The sequence below is a fragment of the Phocoena sinus genome, chromosome 13 (assembly GCF_008692025.1).
Source record: "Phocoena sinus isolate mPhoSin1 chromosome 13, mPhoSin1.pri, whole genome shotgun sequence".
NCBI lineage: Eukaryota > Metazoa > Chordata > Mammalia > Artiodactyla > Phocoenidae > Phocoena > Phocoena sinus.
This window is the reverse complement of record NC_045775.1, coordinates 55,341,743-55,365,963: the sequence shown is the minus strand read 5'-3', so window position 1 is coordinate 55,365,963 and position 24,221 is coordinate 55,341,743. Positions and strand designations below refer to the sequence as shown.

The window sequence follows — 24,221 nt, the reverse complement described above, 5'->3', positions numbered from 1 at the left end:
ACCTCACCTTATTTCCTACACTCCCACTAGGTTACATACTGGCCTTTCCCTTACGTATTTGACCGGATTCCAGTGCCACACCCTTCTGTCACTGGATTATTCATTCTTTCCACTTCATTCCTAAGGATTCTTTAAAGCTCAATCTAGTTCTTACCTTTCCATTTATACCTTCCCTGACCACTTTAACTTCCAGCCCAGACTCCATGATTTGTTATTCCCCTCAATCCTGTCTGCAAAATGCAGTCAAACATACTTTCCTGAATCACTGTGTTACCTCTCTCTTATTCAAAAACCTTCCCTGGCTCCGAATGCTGCTTCTTACTTTTTTTGGTTTAACTGGTTAGCACTAGTCACCTTGTTTAAGAAGGAGAATTTTTCCACGGCTTAGAGTTCTTTTGATTAAGAATTCAACAGTTAAAGAAAAATAGCTAAGTATCAGGAATTAAAAGAGGGTATCTTCTCCTTGGACAGAAATAAATTTATGAATACTGCTAGAAAAATCTGTTAAGGTAAATTTCATTCAATTAAAACAAAATATCATTTCAGCAGAAGTGTCCCATCCCCACTCCCTAAATGCAACTATTATCACCAATTTCAAAGCTTAGATTCAAAAATTTTAATATCTATTTTTCCAAAGTATTTTCTAAAATAATTTCTGAAATTTACTTTTAAAAAAAATGAAACAAAATTACCTAGGTGCACACAAGCACTGATCACTCACAGCTGGGCTGTAACTGCCTTAAGGACAAGGAGACCACACGTAGCTTACGGAGTAGCTTACTTTACTCACTGCCATATCCTCTGCACTAAACAGAAATCGAGGCACATGCTACACTTGGTGAATGAATAAAGCCTATTTAAAATTTTAATTCTCCCCAAGTACTTTCTTAGTATCTATATGTAGTAGTAAAGACAGTTTAAAAACCCAGTATGTGTTTTGAAAAGTGATTTTTACTCATGCACGTGTAGAATCAGATGGATCACTACAATATTAGTTTCCCAAGTACAACTGACCCCTGAACAACATGGGGGTTAACGTGCATATAACTTATAATTGGCCCTCTGCATCCATGGTTCCTCTACACCCCCAGATTCAACCAACCACGGACCATGTACTGCAGTATTTACTATTAAAAAATATTCATGTATAAGTGGACTCATGCAGTTCAAACCAGCATTGTTCAAGGGTCAACTGTATTGTCATACACTGCTTAAGTACTAAGGCTTGAGACTTAATTGTCACCTCCTTCAGAAATCTTCTCTGACATGCTGAATCAATTTCTGTATCTTTTCCCCATTAGATTCTAAGTCCTTGAGGCATCTTTACATTTTAAGTGCCTAACAAACTCTGTAGCACATATCTGATGGCCCCTTAAGTTCTCAATAAGACCATCAGGATATAAAGAGTCCTCCCTACATGGCTACTATTTTATTCCCAATGGACAGCAAGGCAGTTACTAACGGCAGTACCAAGAAAACACAGTAGCTCCCCTCCATTAAATCCACCTCAAAAGTTAGGAAGGCACTCTCAAATGTCTGCCTTTTCCTTTGTATTTAATCTATTATGTATTTGACAAACATGATTTATACTAACATTTTGGCTCTATTTTTTTTAACTGCCAATTCTGAGGACAAATTCCATTTTCATTCTCCACTTTATAAAACATTTTTTACTTTAAATAGCCTAAAAGAGGGAAGCTTCTACTTTTAAAAAAATTGAGAAGTTTCTTTTTCCTAAGTCTTTCATTGTTTAGTAAAGAAAATAAAAATGTGTATATTTTATTTGACAAATTTTAGAAATTGTAGAAATATCTGAATATTTTAAATATTTGAATAAATATAAATACATATATATTGTGCTCTTCTGGGACTTACAACTTACCGAAAAATCAAACTCCTCTGACATCAAACATATTTAATAAATATTTGCTGAACTGATTATACTAAAAGTTAAGCTTCACCTACCTTGAGCATACAAAGTCAAAACTGCCTGGATGGCTACATACACTCCAGAAAACTGATAAGTTTCAAACATTACCTGAAAATGCAAAAGGAAAGGGAAAAAAATTAGTATTTAGAAATTACATAGTAAGTATGTATAAGGTTTCTTGATGGTCAGAGTGGATTAGCTATCCAAAATAGAATCAAAGAACCCAAAAGAATCCTCCATTCTCTTTAGCTCTTTTTGCCTCTACTGAAGTCCTGCTGTCACAGAGCTCCAATTTGGGGGACAGATTTTTGAATACACACTAAGTCCCCAAGCATTTCATAAGTGCTACAAAGCAAAGATTTCTGAGTGTTTTAGTTAATGGCTAATTAGAGTGAAAGAAAGCATTCTGCTTTTGAACAAGGCTTTCTTCTCAACTGATGTCCCTTAAAGGAAATATCTTTTAATTTAAAGACAAACTATAGAAATTGCTTAACTGCTTACCTTCGCATCCCTCTCCCTCAACCTGGGCCAAGAAAGACTGTGGCTCTACCTCCAGCAGTTAAAAAAAAAAAAAAAGGTAATAAAACAGTGGGGCAGGAAAACAAAAATAAACACAGCAACTCCTGAATGCTGGCAGATCCTGAATGCTCAGCAGCTGAGCCTGCCCTCCCCACTGGAGCCAAGGCTGCGTTCCACTCTCTGCCAAGGTACACTGCAGGGAGGAGTTCCCTCATGCCCTCTCTGCTCCCAACCATGCTCATTCTCTGTAGTGCAGGTTGGCTGGGAACATCCTATAGGATTTTCTCTGTCATCTACACTGAGCATTCCTTGATTGGCAGTGCTGACTACCGCTATGAATATCTCATATTTAGAAATTTTACAACTGACCACAATAGGAATTATACAGAATTTAAATTTTACAACTCTGGGGAATTCCCTGCAGTCCAGCAGTTAGGACTCCGTGCTTCCACTGCAGGGAGCACAGGTTCGATCCCTGGTCAGGGAACTAAGATCCCTCATACAGCGTGGTGCAGCCAAAAACAAAACCAAGACCAACAAAACTGAATCACTGTGCTGTACACCTGAAACTAACACAACATTGTAAATTAACTATACTTCAATAAAATTCAATTAAAAAAATAAAAAAATTCTAAAATACATACATACATAAATAAATTTTACATCTCTGAAACACATACTCATCAATTAAACAACTAGATATTCTAAGTAGTATTCTACTCCATCATCCTTTATTCCCCCACCACAGGGATGAAAATGGAAGAGTAATGCTATACAGTTGACCCTTGAAAACACAGGTTTGAACTGCGCAGGTCCACTTAATTGCAGGTTTTTTTCAGTAAATAAATACTATACCACTACATGATCCGAGATTGGCTGAATCCAGTGATGCAGAACTGGAATAAAGAGGGCCAAATGTAAAGTTATACACAAATGTCTGATCGAGGGGGGTTGGCACCCCTAACCCTGCACTGTTCAAGGGTCAACTGTATTTGCATTTATCAACTTGACAGTCTGTTAGAATTTGTTTTTACTTATAAGATCATTAAAAAGTATCTGTAGTTCTAATACAACTTTCTGGATGAGATGAAGTAGGGCATTATCAATCATAGCCAAGTTTGCACTCATGAGTAAAAAGGAGCATTAAACTAAAGATGAGACCTTAGAGTGCAGTAAGACTAATTCTTGTCATTTTTGCAGATTAAAAAAGTATGTGTCCTAGTCAAATAGCTAGTTAGTGGATGACACTATACCTGTCATCTCCCTAACTTTTCATTTGAAAGAAAACTTGGCTTTCATTCTGGTATTGTGTTACTTTCTGAAAGGTTTCCTTGTGTAGTAATCTTTTGATTTAATGCAAAAATATCTCTTCACTCTGATTTTGTAATGAGTTGCTAAAAATAAATAGCAATTACAAATGACTACTTATCCATCACAAAGTATTAGTGATTGTAAACCATTCAGAAAGTGTAAAATGGGGCTTCCCTGGTGGCGCAGTGGTTGAGAGTCAGCCTGCCGATGCAGGGGACGCGGGTTCGTGCCCCGGTCCGGGAGGATCCCACGTGCCGCGGAGAAATTACATAGAAATTACATCCCATGAGCCATGGCCACCGGGCCTGTGTGTCCGGAGCCTGTGCTCCGCAGCAGGGGAGGCCACAACAGTGAGAGGCCCGTGCAAAAAAACAAAAACAAAAAAAACCCAGAAAGTGTAAAATGCAATTAAAATATGAGCTAATACAATAAAGCCCATCTTTCATAGTTTTAGGGGTGGCTAGAGGAAAAAAGTAATAAAATACGAACCATAAGAAATGATATGGATTCTGTAGCTAAAACCATGATCTCAAAATTTTAAAACACTTAATATAAAAATTCTAAATCTCTTCCAAAATTTCCATAAACATCTGAAGATAGCCACTGAGTAAAACAAGATATTTACATTAAGTAGTATCTGGAAAGCTACTAAAATACAAAGCAATTAAAGGTTTCTATCTCAATATAACAAAATGAAAGACAACCTTGAAAAGTTACCTATCTAAACTATTAAGAATGTAGACTTTCTGCTCTCTGTAACTGCCTACCTCATTAGCCGTTTCAACCTCCTTTCCCAGCTCTCCTCTATCTCCCTGGCCTTTCGCTTTCTCACCTCTGTCTACTATCACTTCTTTGGTGAACCATATTATCTATATCCTCATGACTCTCCCAAGTTTTTATCCCCAGTCCCAGACTTTTCTCCTGAACTTGATCTTAATAACCATCTACTTAACATTTTTGCTTGGATGTCTAATGAAGACCTAACACGTCCAAAACTGGACTGCTGATCCATTTCCCTCCCAAATCCTCTTCTACTATCTCAGTCTTTCCCCATCCTCCAGTTACTCAAGCGAAATCTTTGCCGTTATCCCTCTATTACCCACATCTAAGAAATCAGAATATATTTTGGCCCTACCTTCAAAACAGAGCCACAATCTGGCCACTTCTCATTACCTTCTCTGCTACTACCCCTAATCCTAACCATTATTAACTTGTGCTTAGGTAACTGAAAAAGTCTCCAAACTGGTCTCTCTTGTACCCTTGCCTCCTTATGTTCTATCTACATTCAACACAGCAGCCACAGGAACCTAAATTGAGCATGTCCCTTCCTTGTACATTTCACTTGGAGTTTAAATCTAATTCCCTATTAGAGCCTACATGGCCCTAGATTGCCCCATTACTTCTCCCACCTCGTCTCCTGTTGCTCTCCCACACTGGCTTCCTTGCTGACTCTCTAATATGCCAGGCTTGCTCCCATTTCAAGACCTTTACACTGGCTACTCCCTTTGCCTGGAATGCTCTTCCCAAATATATTCTGGCTAACTCCCTTTGTTTAAATATCACCTTCTCACAGACACATACTACCACATTCTATGAAAAACGCAGCCTCCCTACATTCCCCATCCCCCTTAACCTACTCTTTTTTTTCCCTTTAGCATCTATTATCTTCTAACAAACCATTCAATTAACTCACTTTTTGCTCTTTTGGTCCGTTTTCCCCTGCTAGAGGATAAACTCCACGGCAGCAGGACTTCGCTTTGTTTACTGGTATATTCTACTTATAAGTAATGACTAACATAGTTAGGTGCTCAATAAATAGGATCTGGGAGAAAATAACAATTATTCTTATTCCCTTTATTCTTAAGGACAACAGTAAGATAAAAGAAAAAACATGTGCTTTAACATCACATCACAGAAACACATATGTGCGCAACCCATCTAAAAACTTACCTCTACAATCTTCTCTCTGTTTTTGGTTGGGTTCATAGGAGGTTCTGTGAGCAAGATTTTACAATTCCTGGTATCTATGTTAAGTTTCTCTGGTCCAAATGTATAGTCCCACAGGTGTTTCATGTCATCCCAATTTCGTACTATGCCATTTTCCATTGGGTAATTAACTTCTAACATTGAGCGTAATTCACTTGCCTCATCACCAACCATAAGATCCTAGAAAATTATAATATCAAAGCTTTAGACCAAATTTTTGTATAAAATACCTTCAGAAAATTATCCTCTCATAATATTTTGGAAAACTTGGGAATAATTAATTTTAATCTTTCTGGCACTTTCAGACAAAGTTCTTCATTCCACAAGTTAAAAAGGTCTTTTCTTTCATGAACAATGCCTTGCAAATCTTAGTCATGAATAATAAATTTTTATGTACAGCGTGGTTTAAATCAATAAATTGACCTTACCTTTAATACATATGTTTCCAAAAGAAGAGCATTAGCACAAATAAACCCCACATTTTCATATTTTGGAGGGTTTTGTATGAGGTTTCATCTGTTTCTTTTGCTCAAATGTTCAAAAAATAAGGCCTGTGATACGTGAGATAGCACATCAGGGAAAAAAAACTTGTAGAAAAATGCTCAATGCATGCAGCACATTTCTTTGTACTAAATATCAAATGATAAGTGTAACTACTACAAAGCATAATGAGAAGCAAAAAATAAAAGGATGTCTTATTACACTGTAAGAATGGACATAGGCACCACATAACTTGTAAATTTCACAAACTTCTACCTATATATGCCTCAATTAGAATTGAAATTAAGTTTCAATATATGCCTCACCAAGATGAATGATAATTTGTAGAGATACAAAAAATTAAGACAAAGAGAAGCAATTCTTCTTTAAAATTATCTCATGAGCGACATCTTCAATCTTAAAGTATAATACTGGAAAACTATGCTATTACACACGAAGCAGAATACTCACAAGTCTTGTCTCCAATGACAGCATACTTAAGATGACCCACATTTCAAAAGTCAAATTTTGTGTGTATAATAAGGCTAACGATGTCCCAGAATTTAAACTTATTTTAGAAATCGGCTAGTCAAAATGCTAAATAATCTTGATTTCTACATATACTGATGAATTCAATTAAAAAAAATACCCCTAGTATCAGAAATAGCTACTATTTGCTATAAGACCTTAGGATATTTTAAAACAGAAGTTTAAATACATGTATGACTTTAAAACTTTTAAAAATAACTATTAAAAAAAAAGAGAAGAGATAAACAAGGATGAAGACTCTAAAAACAACACCAATAAAAAAAACCAAACAGATTTCCAGAAAATCCACTGAAAGCAACAACAAAAAGGAAAAACAAAGTTAAAGCACATGCTAGAAATGTTCACTAAAACTTTTCTGTTGCAACTAATTTCGTATAAAGTTAATTTACCATAACTTAATACTCAAATTGCTTAAATATTAACTATTTAGAATCATCTGATAGGAAAATGCAAAACTAAAAATCTATATTTGTGAACTCTAGTAACTGACATGCATTTGTTGAATTACTTATGGAGAAGTATACTGATAATTTCAAATACATCAAAAGACAAGATACACTGATGGACTGACAGATGGATAAATGGATAGATATGTGATATATCAGTATAGTAAACATTAATATCAGAATCTAGGTGATGGATGTATGGGTTTCACTGCAAAATTCCTCCAACTTTGCCGTGTATTCTAAACACGTCTTAATAAAATGTTAGGGGGAGGAATTTAAACCTCCAAGTACATATATTACTTTTGGCCATCAATATAACTTAATATACAATTTTGTTACTTTCTTCTAGAATATATCTTTCTTTGTGTTATACAAGGTAATAACAGATCAGATAATTAGATGGTTTATATCATCGATATATATACACAACTACATTTCAACAAATTTAGTATAAGTCTGGTCTGATTTCATCAGACTGTTTAGTTTTTATTCCATGCAAGAATAGAGGCTTACATATGTCTGATCTAATGCCAACTCAAAATAAAAGTGTCATGGATCTACTTCTAGGGCACACATACCATAAATAATTAACTGAAAAAAACATCTGGCATTGAGTATCTTACCATCCCTCTGAACAAAGAGGACATTTAAAATGGAAGAAAACGAGTATTAACTTATCAAATTAGTGCAAATAGTCTTGACTAACTCAAGCTACCTAATTTAAAAACATATCGATATCTAAAATTTTATTTCAAAAAATCCTAAAACATATAGTTTTCCTTAGAACATTTTAACTTCCAAAACCCCAAAATGATAAAAGGTTATGTAACTTGCCCACACCTCCAAGACCAAAATTATAAGCCATCAGATCAGGCCTTAGTTTTTTACCACCCACCTCATCATTGGACCAAGCCTAAACCATCACCTATTACCTGAAAGAATGAAAAATTATAGTAACTGTCTGAGATTTTGTTATAAAAGCATTTATATTTTATGAAAAGCAGGCAATGTAGATGAGATTTGCCAAGAATCATTCTGAACAATGTCACCTCAAATTAAAAGTAGAGCAAATATACTTTAAAACCACAATTAAATTCCTAGAACAAAATTTCATAAAAAACATTAAATTAAGCCTACACTGTTCTCTACAAGTACACTTTTTTCTTAATCTCCTCCAGATTTTAAGACAAATGCATGATCTTTTATTTAGGATAAATGTAGGAATTTCCACTTTTAAATGCTTTTGTTTATTCAAAAGAAAACTTCACAAAGTTACTGTTACTAGTTAAAATACATATCACTAGAAAGGCCTGATATTAATCTCTGTCAAAGCTGCTTACAAATAATATTAAAAACAAACAAACTTGAAAATATCTACTACAGAAAGCACTTTGACTACCACAGAAAAATATGGTGAAAGAGTCAATTGCCTGGGATGCGCCTAGTTCTAGTTCAAAAGAAAAAGGTGCCACACAATGGTATTTATTTAGAGGAAGAATCTATTGTCTATGCGAAAGTCTTACAAGACTTCCACCTTTTTCTTATTTATACTCAGATAATGCAAAATCTGCTCATCGATAAAGATAATATAGGAAACAAGTCAATCTCTTTTTCTCCCCCTTTACTATTTATAGTTCATTTGCACATTAAAATTTTACTCAGTTTATTAAATACACATATGATACTGTACTGGATGCAAATATATACACATATATATAGAGGCTATGACAGGCAGTGTTCAATTTAACAATGGTCAATAAAGTGGATTTATCCAAATGCAACAACTTCACCCCAATTTTCTGGATCACACATATCCTAAATAAAGCCACTTGGTTTCTAATAAAAGGCACACCACATTCCATTTTAATCGTAACATTCATCTACAAAAAACACAAGGAAAACAATTCAAAACTACGTTAGTAATTAGTTCTGATTTGGTCCATTGTATGCAATCAGGAAAGTATAGGACTTAATTAGTTGCTACCAAATTGAAGCAATGAAAAAGGTTAAAAATCAAAGTACTTAAAAATTAAAAAATTAAAATATGGAATTACCCCCCTCCCCAATACCAAAGGGACACAAAACAACAACTACTGTCCCACCAAGCAAAAGTGGAAAACAAACAGAGAGCATGTGTGTAACCTCACTTACCATCTTTTTGTTATTCTACTTCAACAGGTCAAGAAAGGTGAAGAGAGAGAAGGTAGAAGTAAGAGTCAGAAAAGGCCTAAATAAAATCCTCACTGAAATTTTTAAACATACAAGCAATAGAGACAAATTAGGTCGAGGTCAGATGCAGTACTACTACAGTTTATGGAGTTAACAATTAGGGCCGAATTAGCATGGACAGTTATTACTCCTGAATGAAAATAAACTCATTAAACAATTTAAATTTCCAGTTTTTAGTCTACCACATTTTAGCTAACAAGACACAAAAAGTATAAATCAATCCACTAAGCATAGGAATTCCAAAAACGTCATATTTCTTTAATTCGTTACTGAATTTAAGAACCTTAATTAAGGAAAATAAATAGCAGAAAAGGTCTAGCTGAGTAAGTAAAGGGTATTTAGAGTTGACTTTCCAAGCTCTAGTAGTCAAGTTAAATTTGACACAGGTCTGTTTTCTTTCACTGTTTTCTACTGGAAGACAAATTAACTTGAAAGACTTAAAAGATTAAGCAGATTGAACAGAAGTGAGCCAATCGAACACAGACTGACAAACCATACGAGCAAATGCTACTGGGGAATTCCTTAGCAAAAACGTCTTATTAGGATATCATCTAGTTTCATTTCTATCACTTGGCCTTAAAAAGCAAGAAAATGGTAATTATTATGACTATGCTGGTCAATAAAAATAGCTATATGTATCTTCATACCTCAAAAATGTTATTATCCATAAAGTATATAAAAAAGCCATTCTTCTTTAAAAGGCTGATACTGAATAAAAGTGTGACTTCCAACATCATTAAAAAGTTTATCCTTATCACTATTATTAGCTAAATTTTAAGTTGAGTTCATTTAAGATTGAATTCAATCAGAACGAAAGGAGTTCACAAAAAGAGAATACAGAATTCCACAAAATTCCCAAAAGACCCTAAAAAAACCCCCAAAACAAAAACAAAAAACCTCTCATATTGAGTATCCCTTCCGATTGTAACATAACAAAACAGAGGCCAGAATCATTCACTCTTTTAAGTCTTTAAAAAATTAACACAGAACCTAAGTTTCAGTTTGTACTTTTATTCATTGTGTAATTCAATTCTCTAGTCCCAACAGCAGAGAGCCACCAAGTAGCAAACTTCTACCACCTACTACCACCTTCCTAGACATCTCAAATAAACGTTCCAGAGAGGCACACACTAACTCACACACTAACAATTCAGTGAAGTCTTGCCAAGGACTGTCCAGATAGGACCAACAATGCTAGTCCGTTCACAAATGATTCAGTAAAAGGGCCCCTAAATGTTACTGCATTTTGTATAACCTGATCCCTAGGCCACCTGAAAAATTTAAGTCAATTGGTGACCACTGACTTTTGATTCTTTTTCTTCTACAATATTGTAACTCCCACTTGATTTTCAATCCCTTTAATAGAAGATAAAAATCTATCACCCTTAACATCCAGTCACTCATGTTAAGTACAGTAGGTAGGCAATGACAATATTCCCTTCCCTCTCCTGGTGCTAAGATAAATACAAGGCCAAATAAAGACTTGCACAGCTTCCTCCTGCACACTATGGAAATCAGTTATACTGGTGAAAAGAGAAACCAATAAGATTTATATCCTGTGTTTCCTGACTAGCTATATAAAAATGTAGGGGGATCAGGCCATGAGAACATGGGAAGGAAAAATCTTAGGTCCCAAAGAGACGCTAACATAGAAAAATATATGGAACTGAAAGACATAAAAATACCAGGCTGATTTCTTTTAAAAAGTATATTAGGTAATAGGACTTTAAGTCACTAATATAGTATTCACATCAACATAAAAATCTTACTAAGTATTTTACTTCATTCAGAGAGTAATGGCATCAAGCTATACTTAAAGTCAGATGAAATTAACTTCAGTTTCTGGTGCCTTGCTTCAGGTGTTGATAAAAATTTTAAATATAAGAAATTCGGCCCTCCTCCTTTGCTTTTCAAGGCATCACATTTTAAAACTACTTAATTCAAAGAACACCTCACAGGGTTTGCTCCTCATTTATCAATAAATAAAATATTACCTTGATTTCAATGTTTCCCACTTTGGTGGTTGATCTGATAATAGGTCTTCCAACCAAAGCTGGGAAGATGTGTTCTGGAAAGTTGGAGCCTGCATATCCACACTTCACAAACTGGAAAAGAACAGTAAAAGTGGGTTAGTGTCAAGGTATTTATGATATTATCCTTTTAAAAACTGTATCTGAGGGCTTCCCTGGTGGCGCAGTGGTTAAGAGTCCGCCTGCCGATGCAGGGGACATGGGTTCGTGCCCCGGTCCGGGAAGATCCCACATGCCGCGGAGCAGCTAGGCCCGTGAGCCATGGCCACTGAGCCTGCGTGTCCGGAGCCTGTGCTCCGCAACGGGAGAGGCCACAGCAGTGAGAGGCCCGCGTACCGCAAAAAAAAAAAAAACTGTATCTGAAAAGTACCACTTTGCATTTATATAATATTTTAAACTTTTGTTGCTTTCAAATTACCCAAAGTAGTCACCCCATCTATCATATCCTCCATTTATTTCCTTTATGGCACTACTACCAGAGTTCCCATTTCCTTACTAGTTAACTGCTTATTTAGTGCCTAGGTCTCCCCACCACAGGGAGCTAAGCTGAGCAGTTCATGCTGGAGCCCACTGCCTTGATGCACAGAGGGGAACGGACAAATTCACTCAACAAATGCTAAGGATTTTTAAAAGAGAAATGTCAGAAAATGAACAGAACTAAAGCAGCTTTTCATTCATGTCTGGCAATTCACTTAAGCAACCCCATTTTTGAAAATGGGAAAATCAAATGGCATATGGACTAGCATCAAAATAAACATTTATTAGGCATTTTGGGCTATTTACATCTTTATATTTAGACAAACGTATTCAGTAATAACAAATGACATAATTTCATATTCAGATAGTGTACTTCTCCAATGAGGACATATCACTGATTCTAATAATACTTCCATTTTATGAATAAGAAACTGATGTACTAGGAGATTTAACAATCTACAGTAAAACTGAAAATAGAACCAAGGGTTTTTAGTTCTTATACCAATAATACAGTCTGTTTAGACTTATTTTTAAGAGCAGCCATTACAAGGAAAAGGCAGTTTAAGACTTCAGGGTGGGAGGAAGAAGCTATAAAAGAAAGGAAATGCAATCAGTCTCTACCCTCTCTCTTACCAAGCCTTTATTCAATGTATGGTAGGTACACTGTGCAAGGATTTTTGTGTCTACTGATGAATCCCAAGCACCTAGAACAGTGTCTGACACATACTAAATGCATATTATTTAACTGATCAATAAATATTAGCAGTTTTGCTGTTGACCCGTATGATACTATGATTATTTTAACCTAGAGAATATGTTTAATATTGAGAAAGTCTATTGTTCCATGGCTTCGGGTACCATATTCTCTTAGAAGAATTAAGAAGAAAAACAGAAACTGAATGTGATGCATGATAGTAATAACACAGAAGTGGAGAGAAAGGTGTTATATACAAGGAACTGTTTTGTTTGATAGTGGTAAAGGTTAGCAACTACCTGAAACTCACTGACTTCTGACTAACCCTCCAAAATATAAAATTTTTCTACTGCAAAGACAATCTTGTTGGAAATGATGTTGATGAACCACATTTAATTATAAATAGTCTAGAACATTCTGCCATGCATAATTTCAAGTCTTTTATATATAGAGCTCTTAAAAATATGTTGAAGTCATGTCTTTAGCAGACTAAAGCTACCGGTATGAAAAATATGCCTAAAATTTAAAAATTGCATATTTCCAATACCACCTGAATTCGTATCTCCTCAGTTCACGTTTACATTTTAGAAACTACATAAAACACACTGCTCAGATAGGTTTTCTTCCAAACTCACAAAATCTAGTCCTGCTTAGTTTACCATTCAGCCACATACCCATTTCTAAAACTATGATACAATTCTGACCGGATTAGCTTCCAAGGCAGAAGTTACTGTGATATGATGGCATATGCAATAGATTACCTGCTTGCTCATAACTCTCTCTCCATTTGAATAGTGGTTGATAAAGAGCAGTACACTTCCCACCCTAAAAAAGTGTTCAACAGAATTCAGAAATGCTAGTCCATTTTTCCACGTCTTCCCAAATAATTTAACAATGTGACCCAGAAAGAGTTGGAGTGACAACTGCCACAGAGGAAAAGAATACTACTTAGTATTTTCTAGTCTATTCAAATTAAAAGAAAATGAAAAAACCTCTCACATGCTTCTCTTCTAAATCAAACTCGCTTTTGTTCTTAAGTCAAAAGCCAGCTCACTTGATGTGAACTGAAATCAGGTGCAAAACCAGAGAATCTCTTCTCATTACCCCACCATATCCAAATTTCTACATAAATAAAATTTGTCATGATCACCAGCTTTAGTCATAATTTATACATATGTTCCAAATATAGAAACCAAATACAATGTAGACATTAAATTCTTATGTATTAACATAATGAACAGATAAGGACACTGGGTGGGTCAAAAGTGTCCATTCACCAGACTGAACATGCTCACATGGGTATAAATGTTCTTAAAAAAAATGACACAATGAATGAAAAAAGAACCTACAAGTTTGTAAGGGCATTTTTAGCATATTAAATGTAAACAAATGATTTAAGTGAGAAATCGTAACATAAGGTAAAGGTGGGGCAGGAGCCTGGGATGGGGCGTAAGCCAAGTCCTGGTGCAGGGAGGAGGCTGCGAAGGTTGACGTGCCTCCCCTCATTCTGAGCCAAACACACTGGGAAACGTGCAACACAGTAAATCCATAATCACATCACTCAACGTTTACTGATTATAATCTGAACAATTATAGATGGGTAGTTTGCATCTTGAAATTCTTGTCTGAGCATACTTCACGGGACAAAATATTTGCCAAGTGCCTGAGGTAAGATGACAAAAAATTAAGAACTCCTGAAACTATAAAAATAACTGTAAACTACTATTCCTGTGCTTTATAAAAAATGGAAATTTGGCTTTTAGTTCAAATTAAAGATACCAATCACTTATTAATGAAATCATTTATTCCACTTAAGCAGTAGCTTACTGGAAGTAGATGCTGCCATAGTAATCCAGTGCTAGCATTACTACAGGGTACTAGTGTTTGGTCAAAATGGCAAGTGCTGCACTATTTCACATTATTTCAAATGTGAAAGCATTAACAGTTACAATAACAAGAATATAATTACAATGATGTATTTCTCAATAACATATAACCAACAGACAACCTGGCATTTCCTTTCTTGTAAAAAGTAAGTATTTTTTAAAAGATCTAAACCGTGATGTAATAAAATACAAAGAAAATATTCTTTTTAAAATTATTTGTTTGGTATCATTTTTAATCCTGGAGATACCTCCCCCCATTCCAATCATTTTAAGACTTGGTGGCTTAGTTCTCTCATTGTGTGCAGTAAGGCTGTGTTTAAGAAATAGATTTTACCATATATAGTTTCCTCTTCATAGCACTGTGGTTTAAACTGGCTCCCTTACTTCCTACTGAGTCATCAAATGGTAAGAACATGAACAATATAATGTTCTTTCAAGCAACAAAAAAAAGCTCATCTACACTTGCTCTAAAAGTACCTTTCTCCCTCAAAAAATAAACTGGGATTTATAAAGCCTCATTTGGACTTATTTAATTTGTATTTTTCCTTTATTAATTTAAATTGATGGTATTGACATATTAATTTAATTGCATAGTGATTATTCTGATCTCAGACCACTAAAATATTTATTATATTTATTCCAAAGCACTTTTTTTTTTTTTTTTTTTTAGCGGTACGCGGGCCTCTCACTGTTGTGGCCTCTCCTGTTGCGGAGCACAGGCTCCGGAAGCGCAGGCTCAGCGGCCATGGCTCACGGGCCTAGCCGCTCTGCGGCACGTGGGATCTTCCTGGACCGGGGCACGAACCCGTGTCCCCCGCATCGGCAGGCAGACTCTCAACCACTGCGCTACCAGGGAAGCCCTATTCCAAAGCATTTTATAGGGTGAAACCAAACCTGTTTCTGATTTGTTTCTAACTCAAACAGTCCTAAATTCATTATATAAATCTGTATAAGCCTGATAAAGGCCATAATACTACAAATGTGAATTGTAAAAGTATAATTACCTAACACTATAAGCTACTTTGTATCACTAGACCCTAAAAATTATACCAGTCACACAGTAGGCACGCCAGAAGTCTTCACTGTTGGTGAACTAACTCAATGTTGATGAAATCACCCAAGTTTGGTAAAAGAATATACAACACCAGGGGCCCAGGCCCAACTCTTGTAAGGCACCCAAGCCTAAGCAGATCTCCACATTTTCACCTATTTGGCCACTTTCCGCAGCTCTATTTTAGGTGCAGGTTTGGACCAAAGGCTCCATTTTAGGTTTGAATGGTTATGAAGGTGAAATGCATAAAGTACTGGAAATGGATGAGCTTTTCCTCCTCTAGGAGGAAAAGAGACAGTGGTCAGCTTGGGAGCTAGTGAGGAAGAAGAGCGGGACCAACATCTGGCACGTGATCACAAGAACTCACCTACTCTTAGGGCATTTGATTCAGGGCCTGCCAGAGGGGCTTAAAAAATCAAGTTCTCAGGACTTCCCTGTTGGTGCAGTGGTTAAGAATCCACCTGCCAATGCAGGGGACACGGGTTCGAGCCCTGGTCCAGGAAGATCCCACATGCCATGGAGCAACTAAGCCCGTGTGCCACAACTACTGAAGCCCTCGCGCCTAGAGCCCGTGCTCCGCGACAAGAGAAGCCACCGCAATGAGAAGCCCACGCACTGCAACAAAGACCCAACGCAGCCATAAATAAATAAATTAAAAAAAAAAATCAAGTTCTCAAATACCTATAATTTTAACACCTAAAATGTGTAAGAGGCAAATTGCTTTGGAGTAACAACTATTTCCATAAGTTTTTAGAAATTTAATTTTAATATCTTCTTTATTTAATCATAGAGGAATCATTAGACCTTCAGGTACCTAAATAAAATCAAACTGACTATGAAGTATAACCATAAGAAATACAGAATCTAAGTGGTTCCTAATTCTCTAAATTTTCAGTAATATCACAGCATTCATGACTACATACCACATCAGAGCTGTTTCTTCATTTGAAGTCTACCATGTCCTATAGAAAATCTGGATAAAAATTTTAAAGTAACTAGAAACATAACACCAAATATGTAAGTTTTTGTTTGAATTAACTACACTTTTCTATTTATGTCATAGTAACTGATCGTTTGTCTTAAGAAACAAGATTCTTAAATTATGGATTAGACATAAGACTAATCAATAATATACAATCAGTTTTCTAACACAGATAAACTAATGAAATAGTAACATAAAAACTAAATATTATGGGACTTCCCCAGTTGTCCAGTGGTTAATACTCCGCGCTTCCACCTCAGAGAGCGCGGGTTCGATCCCTGGTCCGGGAACTAAGATCCTGCATGCGGTGCAGCCAAAAAGAAAATTTTTTAAAAAAAAGAAGAAGAAAAAAAAACCCTAAATATTATGAGAAAACATATACTACAAAAACAGGGTTCACTGTCCTTCAAAGAGGAGGAATCCATTAAAACATAACTGACTTCAATTTCTAAAGAAAAAAGCTGACCTATTCACAAAACAAAATATATTAACATCAACTTTTAAAGATTTACATTTATTTAGAGGTCAATTTGAGCTACAGTGGGAATCAGGCTAATATTTTTTAAAAAGCACCTTTAACTGTAAAAGTAATACATGTTTATAGTTAGTTTCATTTAGAGATAGTTTAACAATACATGGTTTGTTAAAAAAACAAAGAACAGTTTTCCAATAATTCAGAAGGGTGATGAAGTCCTTCCCACCTTACCTCACTCTTATCCCTAGTCTCACAGGTAACCACTACGAACATACATTTTTTATGAATTCCGCCAAAACTTTCATATACACATACATTTGTGGACACATAAATATCTTTAATAAAGATGGAATTGCTGTAAAACTTTTTTTTAAACTTAACAATAGATCTTAAAAATGTTTCTATAGTGGTGGACCTGCCTCCTTTTCTTTAAGTACTATTCCATTTTGTATGGATGTCTTCTTACTCTTATCCGTTTTTAACTTAGGTCAGATAAAGCTAATATCAGCATTGCTTGTAAAAGTCTAACAAATTCAATCAAGGGCAGCATTATAGCAGTGAATATCAGCTCTTTTTTCCCCTCAACAATCCAGTTTCCAAAGGGCTTTAAAGTTCAAATAAAATATATTTTAATTCATCTATCACATTTATGGAAGGAAGGGGATAAAAGTCACAAAATACTGCAGCTCCAAGATGGTTAGGACTTGTTGTAATGTAGGGGGAAGTGATCACTACAGAACTCATCCAAAATAAGTAACACTTCTGTCTTCTAATTTGCTGACTTTGCTGCCCAAAATACATTTTTTAATTGGGGGGGGGGCGATTGAAAGAAACAACTTTCAAATAATTTCTATATCAGTGTTTTACTCAGATTTTTACAATTATTTGCATTTTAGAATCTTAAATACTAACATTACCTGTATTCTGCAAGTAAGGAAAAAAAGGAGGAGGGGTACCCAAACTGATTAACTTCCCCTAAGGTTAGTGGAATTAACACTTGGGCCTTAAAGGGTGCAAGATCAACCACTGGAACACACTGGTCTCTGCGGGGCTGTACCTGGGCCAAATTTCCAGCATGCAGAACAAAAAGTAAATGATGCGCTGCCGACCTGGTCTCCCTTCCCCTCAAAAAACAAGAAAACAAAAAAACAAACACTGCGAAAGGACTGAGGCTCACTGCATGACAGCACTTCCCTTTTTTCTTTAAACCCGTTTCCTGCCTCCCGTTCTGTATCTTCAACTATACAGGAAGAGGAAGGCCTCTTGATCTTCTTTTTACACACCGGCAACCCTGGGGAATGGAGCCCTTTTGGAACACACAAACCCAGCCTTTTACCCCTCCGGCCCTTTAGCCAGCCAGAATCCCGCGGCTCCAGCGCGGGGCCGGCCCCGGCCGGGCAGCAGGTGGGAACCCCATCCAGTGCCGGCCTCGCCCGCCGTCCTGACCCCGAGCTGCGGGAGTGGCGGGCTCGGGGAAACTAAGGGGCCCGACCCTCTCGCGCGCCACACCCACGGAGGCGGGAAGCGAGGCCCTGGCCCCTTGGCCCCGGGGGCCGAGGGCCCAGGGGTGCAGCCCCGGGCGCCAAGGGCTCGTGCGCCCCTCGCTCATCCCCTGCCCGATCCTGTAGCCGCTGCAGCCTCCCCGCGAAGTGCTTACCCCGGTGCCGTTGTCGCACACCACCACCTTCCGGCCCTGGCTGTCCATAGTGCGCCCGTAAGAGAGCCGGAGCCGCCGCCACCGAACAACGTACAACCTCCGCCGTCCGTCGATTCCTCTTCCTCCTCCTCCGTCTTCCCGGCCTCTCCCGCGGCCCAGCTTTTTTCTCCCACCCGGAAGTGACAGTCCGCCCCTACCCGCCCCTGCCCGCCACCTACTGACTGCCGGCGCGGAAGAGGTGAGGACGGGAGGGAGGAGGCCGAGACTGGCAGCGGTGAGCTCCAATAAGAAACAAAGGAGCCCGAGGTCCCGCCCACGGCGCCGTTTCCGGCTTCGGTTCCAGCTCCGCCTTCAGGGTCGCCGCCCATGCAGGTTTTTCTTGTCGGCGTCTTGTTGCCGGTTCACCGGGTGTAAATGGCCGCCGAGGTGGTGGCCTCTGCGGTCTTCTCCTTAAGGCGTGGCAGGAGTTGGGGGCTCCTCTTACCCGGCTGAAGGAGGCGCAGGCAGATGAAAGCTATCTGGTCTGTGGCGAGACCGCAATGGAATGTGACAGAGAAGCCTGCCGGGAGGGCGGGAGGCGGCAGACAGCCTTGCTAACCCCACCATTGAATGAGGCTTGGTGTATCATTGTAGGCCTTTTCAGTGGGCAGAGCTGCGATGGTACAGACACATGAAATCGCGCGTTTACACCGATTCCTCCAATTCCAGCCCAATCTGTCTTTGCCCGGTTCGCCCTTAGTCAAGTGAACAAGAGTAGGTGCTTAACGATTCCAGCCTCATTGCTCACCTCTTCCCTTGCAGCAGCATGTTGCTTCACACCTCTTCAGTATATGTACCTATCTGAACCCAGACTCTGTGCTTTGAAATCAGACAACCCCAGTTTCAAACAAGGCCTCGCCACTCAGGAATTCTGTGATCTGGGCCCACTCTACATGAGCCCTCAGTTCAATATTATAATACCAGACTGCTTTTCAGTTTCACTTTGTTCTTTTATTAGACAGTGGTTTTCAAACCTTATAAAGGCATAGAATGCTTTATTCAAATTTAATCTTATATGGAAACCCAACATATAAAAATAGATCAAAGTATGGGAGTTCCCTGGTGGTCTAGTGGTTAAGATTCCTCGCTTTCACTGCCAAGGCCCTGGATTCAATCCCTGGTGGGGGAACTGAGATCTCACAAGGCGGACAGCCAAATTTTAAAAAAAGATCAAAATAAAGCTGCCATAGTTTTTGGAAGTTTGAGAAGTTAGTCTGAGTAGGAGGCCTTGGGGGAATCTCTTCCCTGCATCTGCTTCAGTAGTCATTGAGGTACCTCAGCCTGCTGAACTTTGCAGTAGTTCATAAATTACATGTCTGTCTTTTCTGGACCCATTGCCTAACACTGTGTAGTTTTCATGGAATTATATTTAATTGGTCTCAGCAAATTGAATTCAAGCATTTCTGTGTCGTTTTACTTTTCCTCTTTATGAAATTAAATGGATTACTAATTTTTACTTTTTAAGAAGTAACATTTGTTTTCTTCTGATTATAAAATCACCACATGCAGATGATAGGAAATATCAACAAACATCTATTTGCTACACTAATGAAAATGCAGCAAAGCGCCTTGATTATGCAAATACAGATATAATGCTGTTGGCAACTGTTTCCTGCCTTCTGCACCAGGCTCATCCTGGTCATTTCCCTTTCCCCAAAATAATGTGACCTCACATTTTAGGTGACTGAATTTTTTTGTGTGGGGGAGAGCTTCATTTCTAGCCTTCTGCTGAAATTGTATGTATATTATTCTGCACAAAATCTTGCTAGGCAGCTATTTCCTTTTTACACATGACAAAACAGAGACTTTAAAAAAATTAATCCTAGGGCTTCCCTGGTGGCGCAGTGGTTGAGAGTCCGCCTGCCGATGCAGGGGACATGGGTTCATGCCCTGGTCTGGGAAGATCCCACATGCCGCAGAGCGGCTGGGCCCGTGAGCCATGGCCACTGAGCCTGCGCGTCCGGAGCCTGTGCTCCACAACGGGAGAGGCCACAACAGTGAGAGGCCCACGTACCTCAAAAAATAATCATAATAAAATAAAATTAAAAAATTAAGTCTACCAAGATCTACATGCAGAAATCAATATATTTATAAATGCCAACAGCTAACAATCTGAAAATTAAGTAAGGAAAACAATTCCATTTACAAGAGTATCAGAAAAATCCAAATAAATGTAATGAAAGTAATGCAAGACCTATACGCTGAAAACTACAAAACATTGCTAAGAGAAATCAAAGATCTAGGTAAATAAACATACCATGATCATGGATTGAACACTTGTTAAGTTGACGGTTCTCTCCAAATTGATCTATAGATTCAATATAATCTCTATCAGAATGGACTTGAGGACATGGGGAGAGGGAAGGGTAAGCTGGGGTGAAGTGAGAGTGGCATGGACATATATACAATACCAAATGTAGAATGGATGGCTGGTGGGAAGCAGCTGCATAGCACAGGGAGGTCAGCTCAGTGCTTTGTGACCACCTAGAGGGGTGGAATAGAGAGGGTGGGAGGGAGACAAGAGGGAGGGGATATGGGGATATGTGGATACGTGTGGCTGATTCACTTTGTTATACAGCAGAAGCTAACACACCATTGTAGAGCAATTATACTCCAATAAAGATGTTGAAAATATATATATATAATCTCTATCAAAACCCCAGCAGCCCCTTTTCTTTTTAAAAATTGACAAGTTTGATTCTAAAATTTATATGGAAATGTAAAGGAACCAGAATAGCCAAAGCAATTTTGAAAAAGAAAAGCAAAGGTGACAGACTTCTGCTACCTGATTTGAAAACTTATAAAGCTACTACAGTAATGAATATGTGTGGTATTGCCACAAGGATAGACATATAGATCAATGGAACAGAATAGACAGCCCAGAAATAAACCTTTACATTTATGGTCATTTGATTTTCAACAAATGTGCTGAAACAATTCAATAGGCAAAGAGTAAAAAAAAATTTTTTAACACAAATAGTGCTAGGATAATTGAATATCTGTGGTGGTGGGGGGGAGAACTTTGACCCTTACCTCACACTATACATAAAACTTAATTCAAATGGATCATAGACCTAAATGTAAAAGAGCTAAAAGTCTATAAATTCCAGAAGAAAACAGAAAAATCTTTTGATGCTGAGTTAAAGATTGCTTAGATATGACACCAGAGTCATGATCCATAAAGGAAAAAAATTGACAAGTTATACTTAATAGAAATTTAAAACTTTTCATTCATGTATTAAGAAAAGATAAAGACAAGCCATGAACTAGAAGAAAATATTTGCAAATCATATATCCAACAAAGCACTTGTATCCAGAAAATATTAAGAACATTATAACAATAAGAAGACACATTACCTAATTTAAAAATGGGCAAAAGATTTGAATAGACGTTTCACCAATGAAGATTTATGAATGGCTAATAAGCACGTGGAAAGATGCTCAACATCATTAATCACTTAATGCGAATTAAAATCATAATGAGATATCACTTCATACTCACCAGAATGCCTATAATCAGAAAGAAAACATAACAAATGTTAGCAAAGATGTGGAGAAACTGGAACCCTCATACATTGCTGGTAGGAACATACAGCGCTGCAGCAACTTTGGAAAGCAGTTTGGCAGTTTTTCAAAAAGTTAAACATAAAATTACCATACCCAGCAGTTCCACTCCTAGGTATATATCCAAGAGAAATGAAAGCATATATCCACAGACTTGCGTACAAATGTTCATAGTGGCATTACTCATAATAGGTGAAGAGTAGAAACAATCCAAATGTCCTTCAATTTGTGAATGAGTAAACTATGTGGTATATCCATACAATGGAACACTGTTTGACAATAAAAAGGAAACTACATAGCATAACGTGGATGAAACTTAAAAACATACCAGCTGCAAAAGACTATGTATTGTATGGTCCCATTAACATGAAATTTCTAGAAAAAGTAGATTTGTAGATATGGAAAGCACATCCATGATTGCTTGGGCTGGGAGCCACGTTTCGCTGAATATAGGCATGAGAGAACTTTTATGGAGTGATGGAAATTTAATAAATTTTATTTATTTATTTATTTTTGGCTGCATTGGATCTTCACTGCTGAGTGGGGCTTTCTCTAGTTGCGGCGAGCAGGGGCTACTCTTCGTTGCGGTGAGCAGGCTTCTCATTGCGGTAGCTTCTCTTGTTGCCGAGCACAGGCTCTAGGTGCGTGGGCTTCAGTAGCTGCGGCTCATGGGTTCTAGAGCGCAGGCTCAGTAGTTGTGGCGCACGGGCTTAGTTACTCCGCGGCATGTGGGATCTTCCCAGACCAGGGCTCAAACCTGTGTCCCCTGCACTGGCAGGCGGATTCTTAACCACTGTGCCACCAGGGAAGCCTGAGTGATGGAAATTTAAAACTAGACTTTGGTGATGGTTGCACAATGGTATAAATTTACTAAAACCATGAAACTGTACATTTGAGACTTGTAAATTATACCCTGTAAATTCAACAGACTTGTTTTTAAAAATTGTTACCTGCCCAAATTCATCAAATTATCATATATCAGAACTAGGAATAGTTATGGGTATGCCTGACTCCAAAGTTCCGTTTACTCAGGATTTTGGGGGATTTTAGATCTGTCATGAAAACCTGAAGCTTCGGTTGGCATCCCAGTTGGCGATGACTTTCTTAGCATTTCACTTGGACCTGATTTAGCTTCTGTACTCAAATGGAAATGGATCAGTATGTTTTTATGGTTGCAGAGCAATACAATGACTGTTAAAATACACTCCTACTCATTGATATGTATTCTACTTGAGAAGGAAAACAATTGAAGTAAGGTAATAAAAATAATTAACTCTTTTCTCTCCAGAATTTATAGATAAGAATGATTTCCTTGGAATCTCTTAAAAATGCAGTTACTTGTATCTACAGTTTCTAACTTAATGAGCACAAAGTCACCTTGGGAACGTTTTGAGTAAAACTTTAATTCACTCCAAAGGTGTTCACTCATTTTAGAAACTGATAGTATTACCATGTATATTACACCTTATTCTGTACCTGAAGAACTCAGGAAGAGGACATCCATATCACTTATTTGGTTGATATGTCTCTTAAGATTCTTTTAGTCTATAACACTTCCCCATCTCTTTTTTATACTATATTTTGGGTGAATAAACTGGATCATTTGTCCTCTAGATTTTCCCACATTCTGGATTTAGCTGATTGTATCCACGTAGTATTGTTTTTCTTGTTCCATGAGCCTCCATAGTTTTTGTAAACTGGTAGTTAGATCTAGAAGTACGATTAGATTAAGGTTTAATTATCTTGGCAAAAGTATTTCATAGGCAGTAGTATGTACTTCCTATTGCATCACACTTGAAGAAACATAATGTCAAGGTATCCCATATTTAGTGATGTTAAGATTATTCACTGGAATTTGGTGTTACCAAATAATCTATTACAGAGTTCCTCATAAAATTGTCACTTAGGACTTGAAG

General features: G+C 37.4%; 1 protein-coding gene across 1 annotated transcript in view; it reads right to left on the bottom strand.

Annotated features, from left to right (window-relative positions):
* The window catches only part of ACTR2 (actin related protein 2), a 35,774-nt gene extending 16,887 nt beyond the window's left edge, over positions 1-18,887 (bottom strand). The window contains exons 1-4 of the mRNA XM_032652605.1: positions 18,703-18,887; positions 11,445-11,555; positions 5,711-5,926; positions 1,966-2,038 (exon numbers count right to left, since the gene is read on the bottom strand). Of these exons, the coding sequence (XP_032508496.1) occupies positions 1,966-2,038; positions 5,711-5,926; positions 11,445-11,555; positions 18,703-18,750 (448 nt within the window). The 5' untranslated portion in view covers positions 18,751-18,887. The remainder of the gene's footprint in view (positions 1-1,965; positions 2,039-5,710; positions 5,927-11,444; positions 11,556-18,702) is intronic.
* Positions 18,888-24,221: the final 5,334 nt, after the last annotated feature.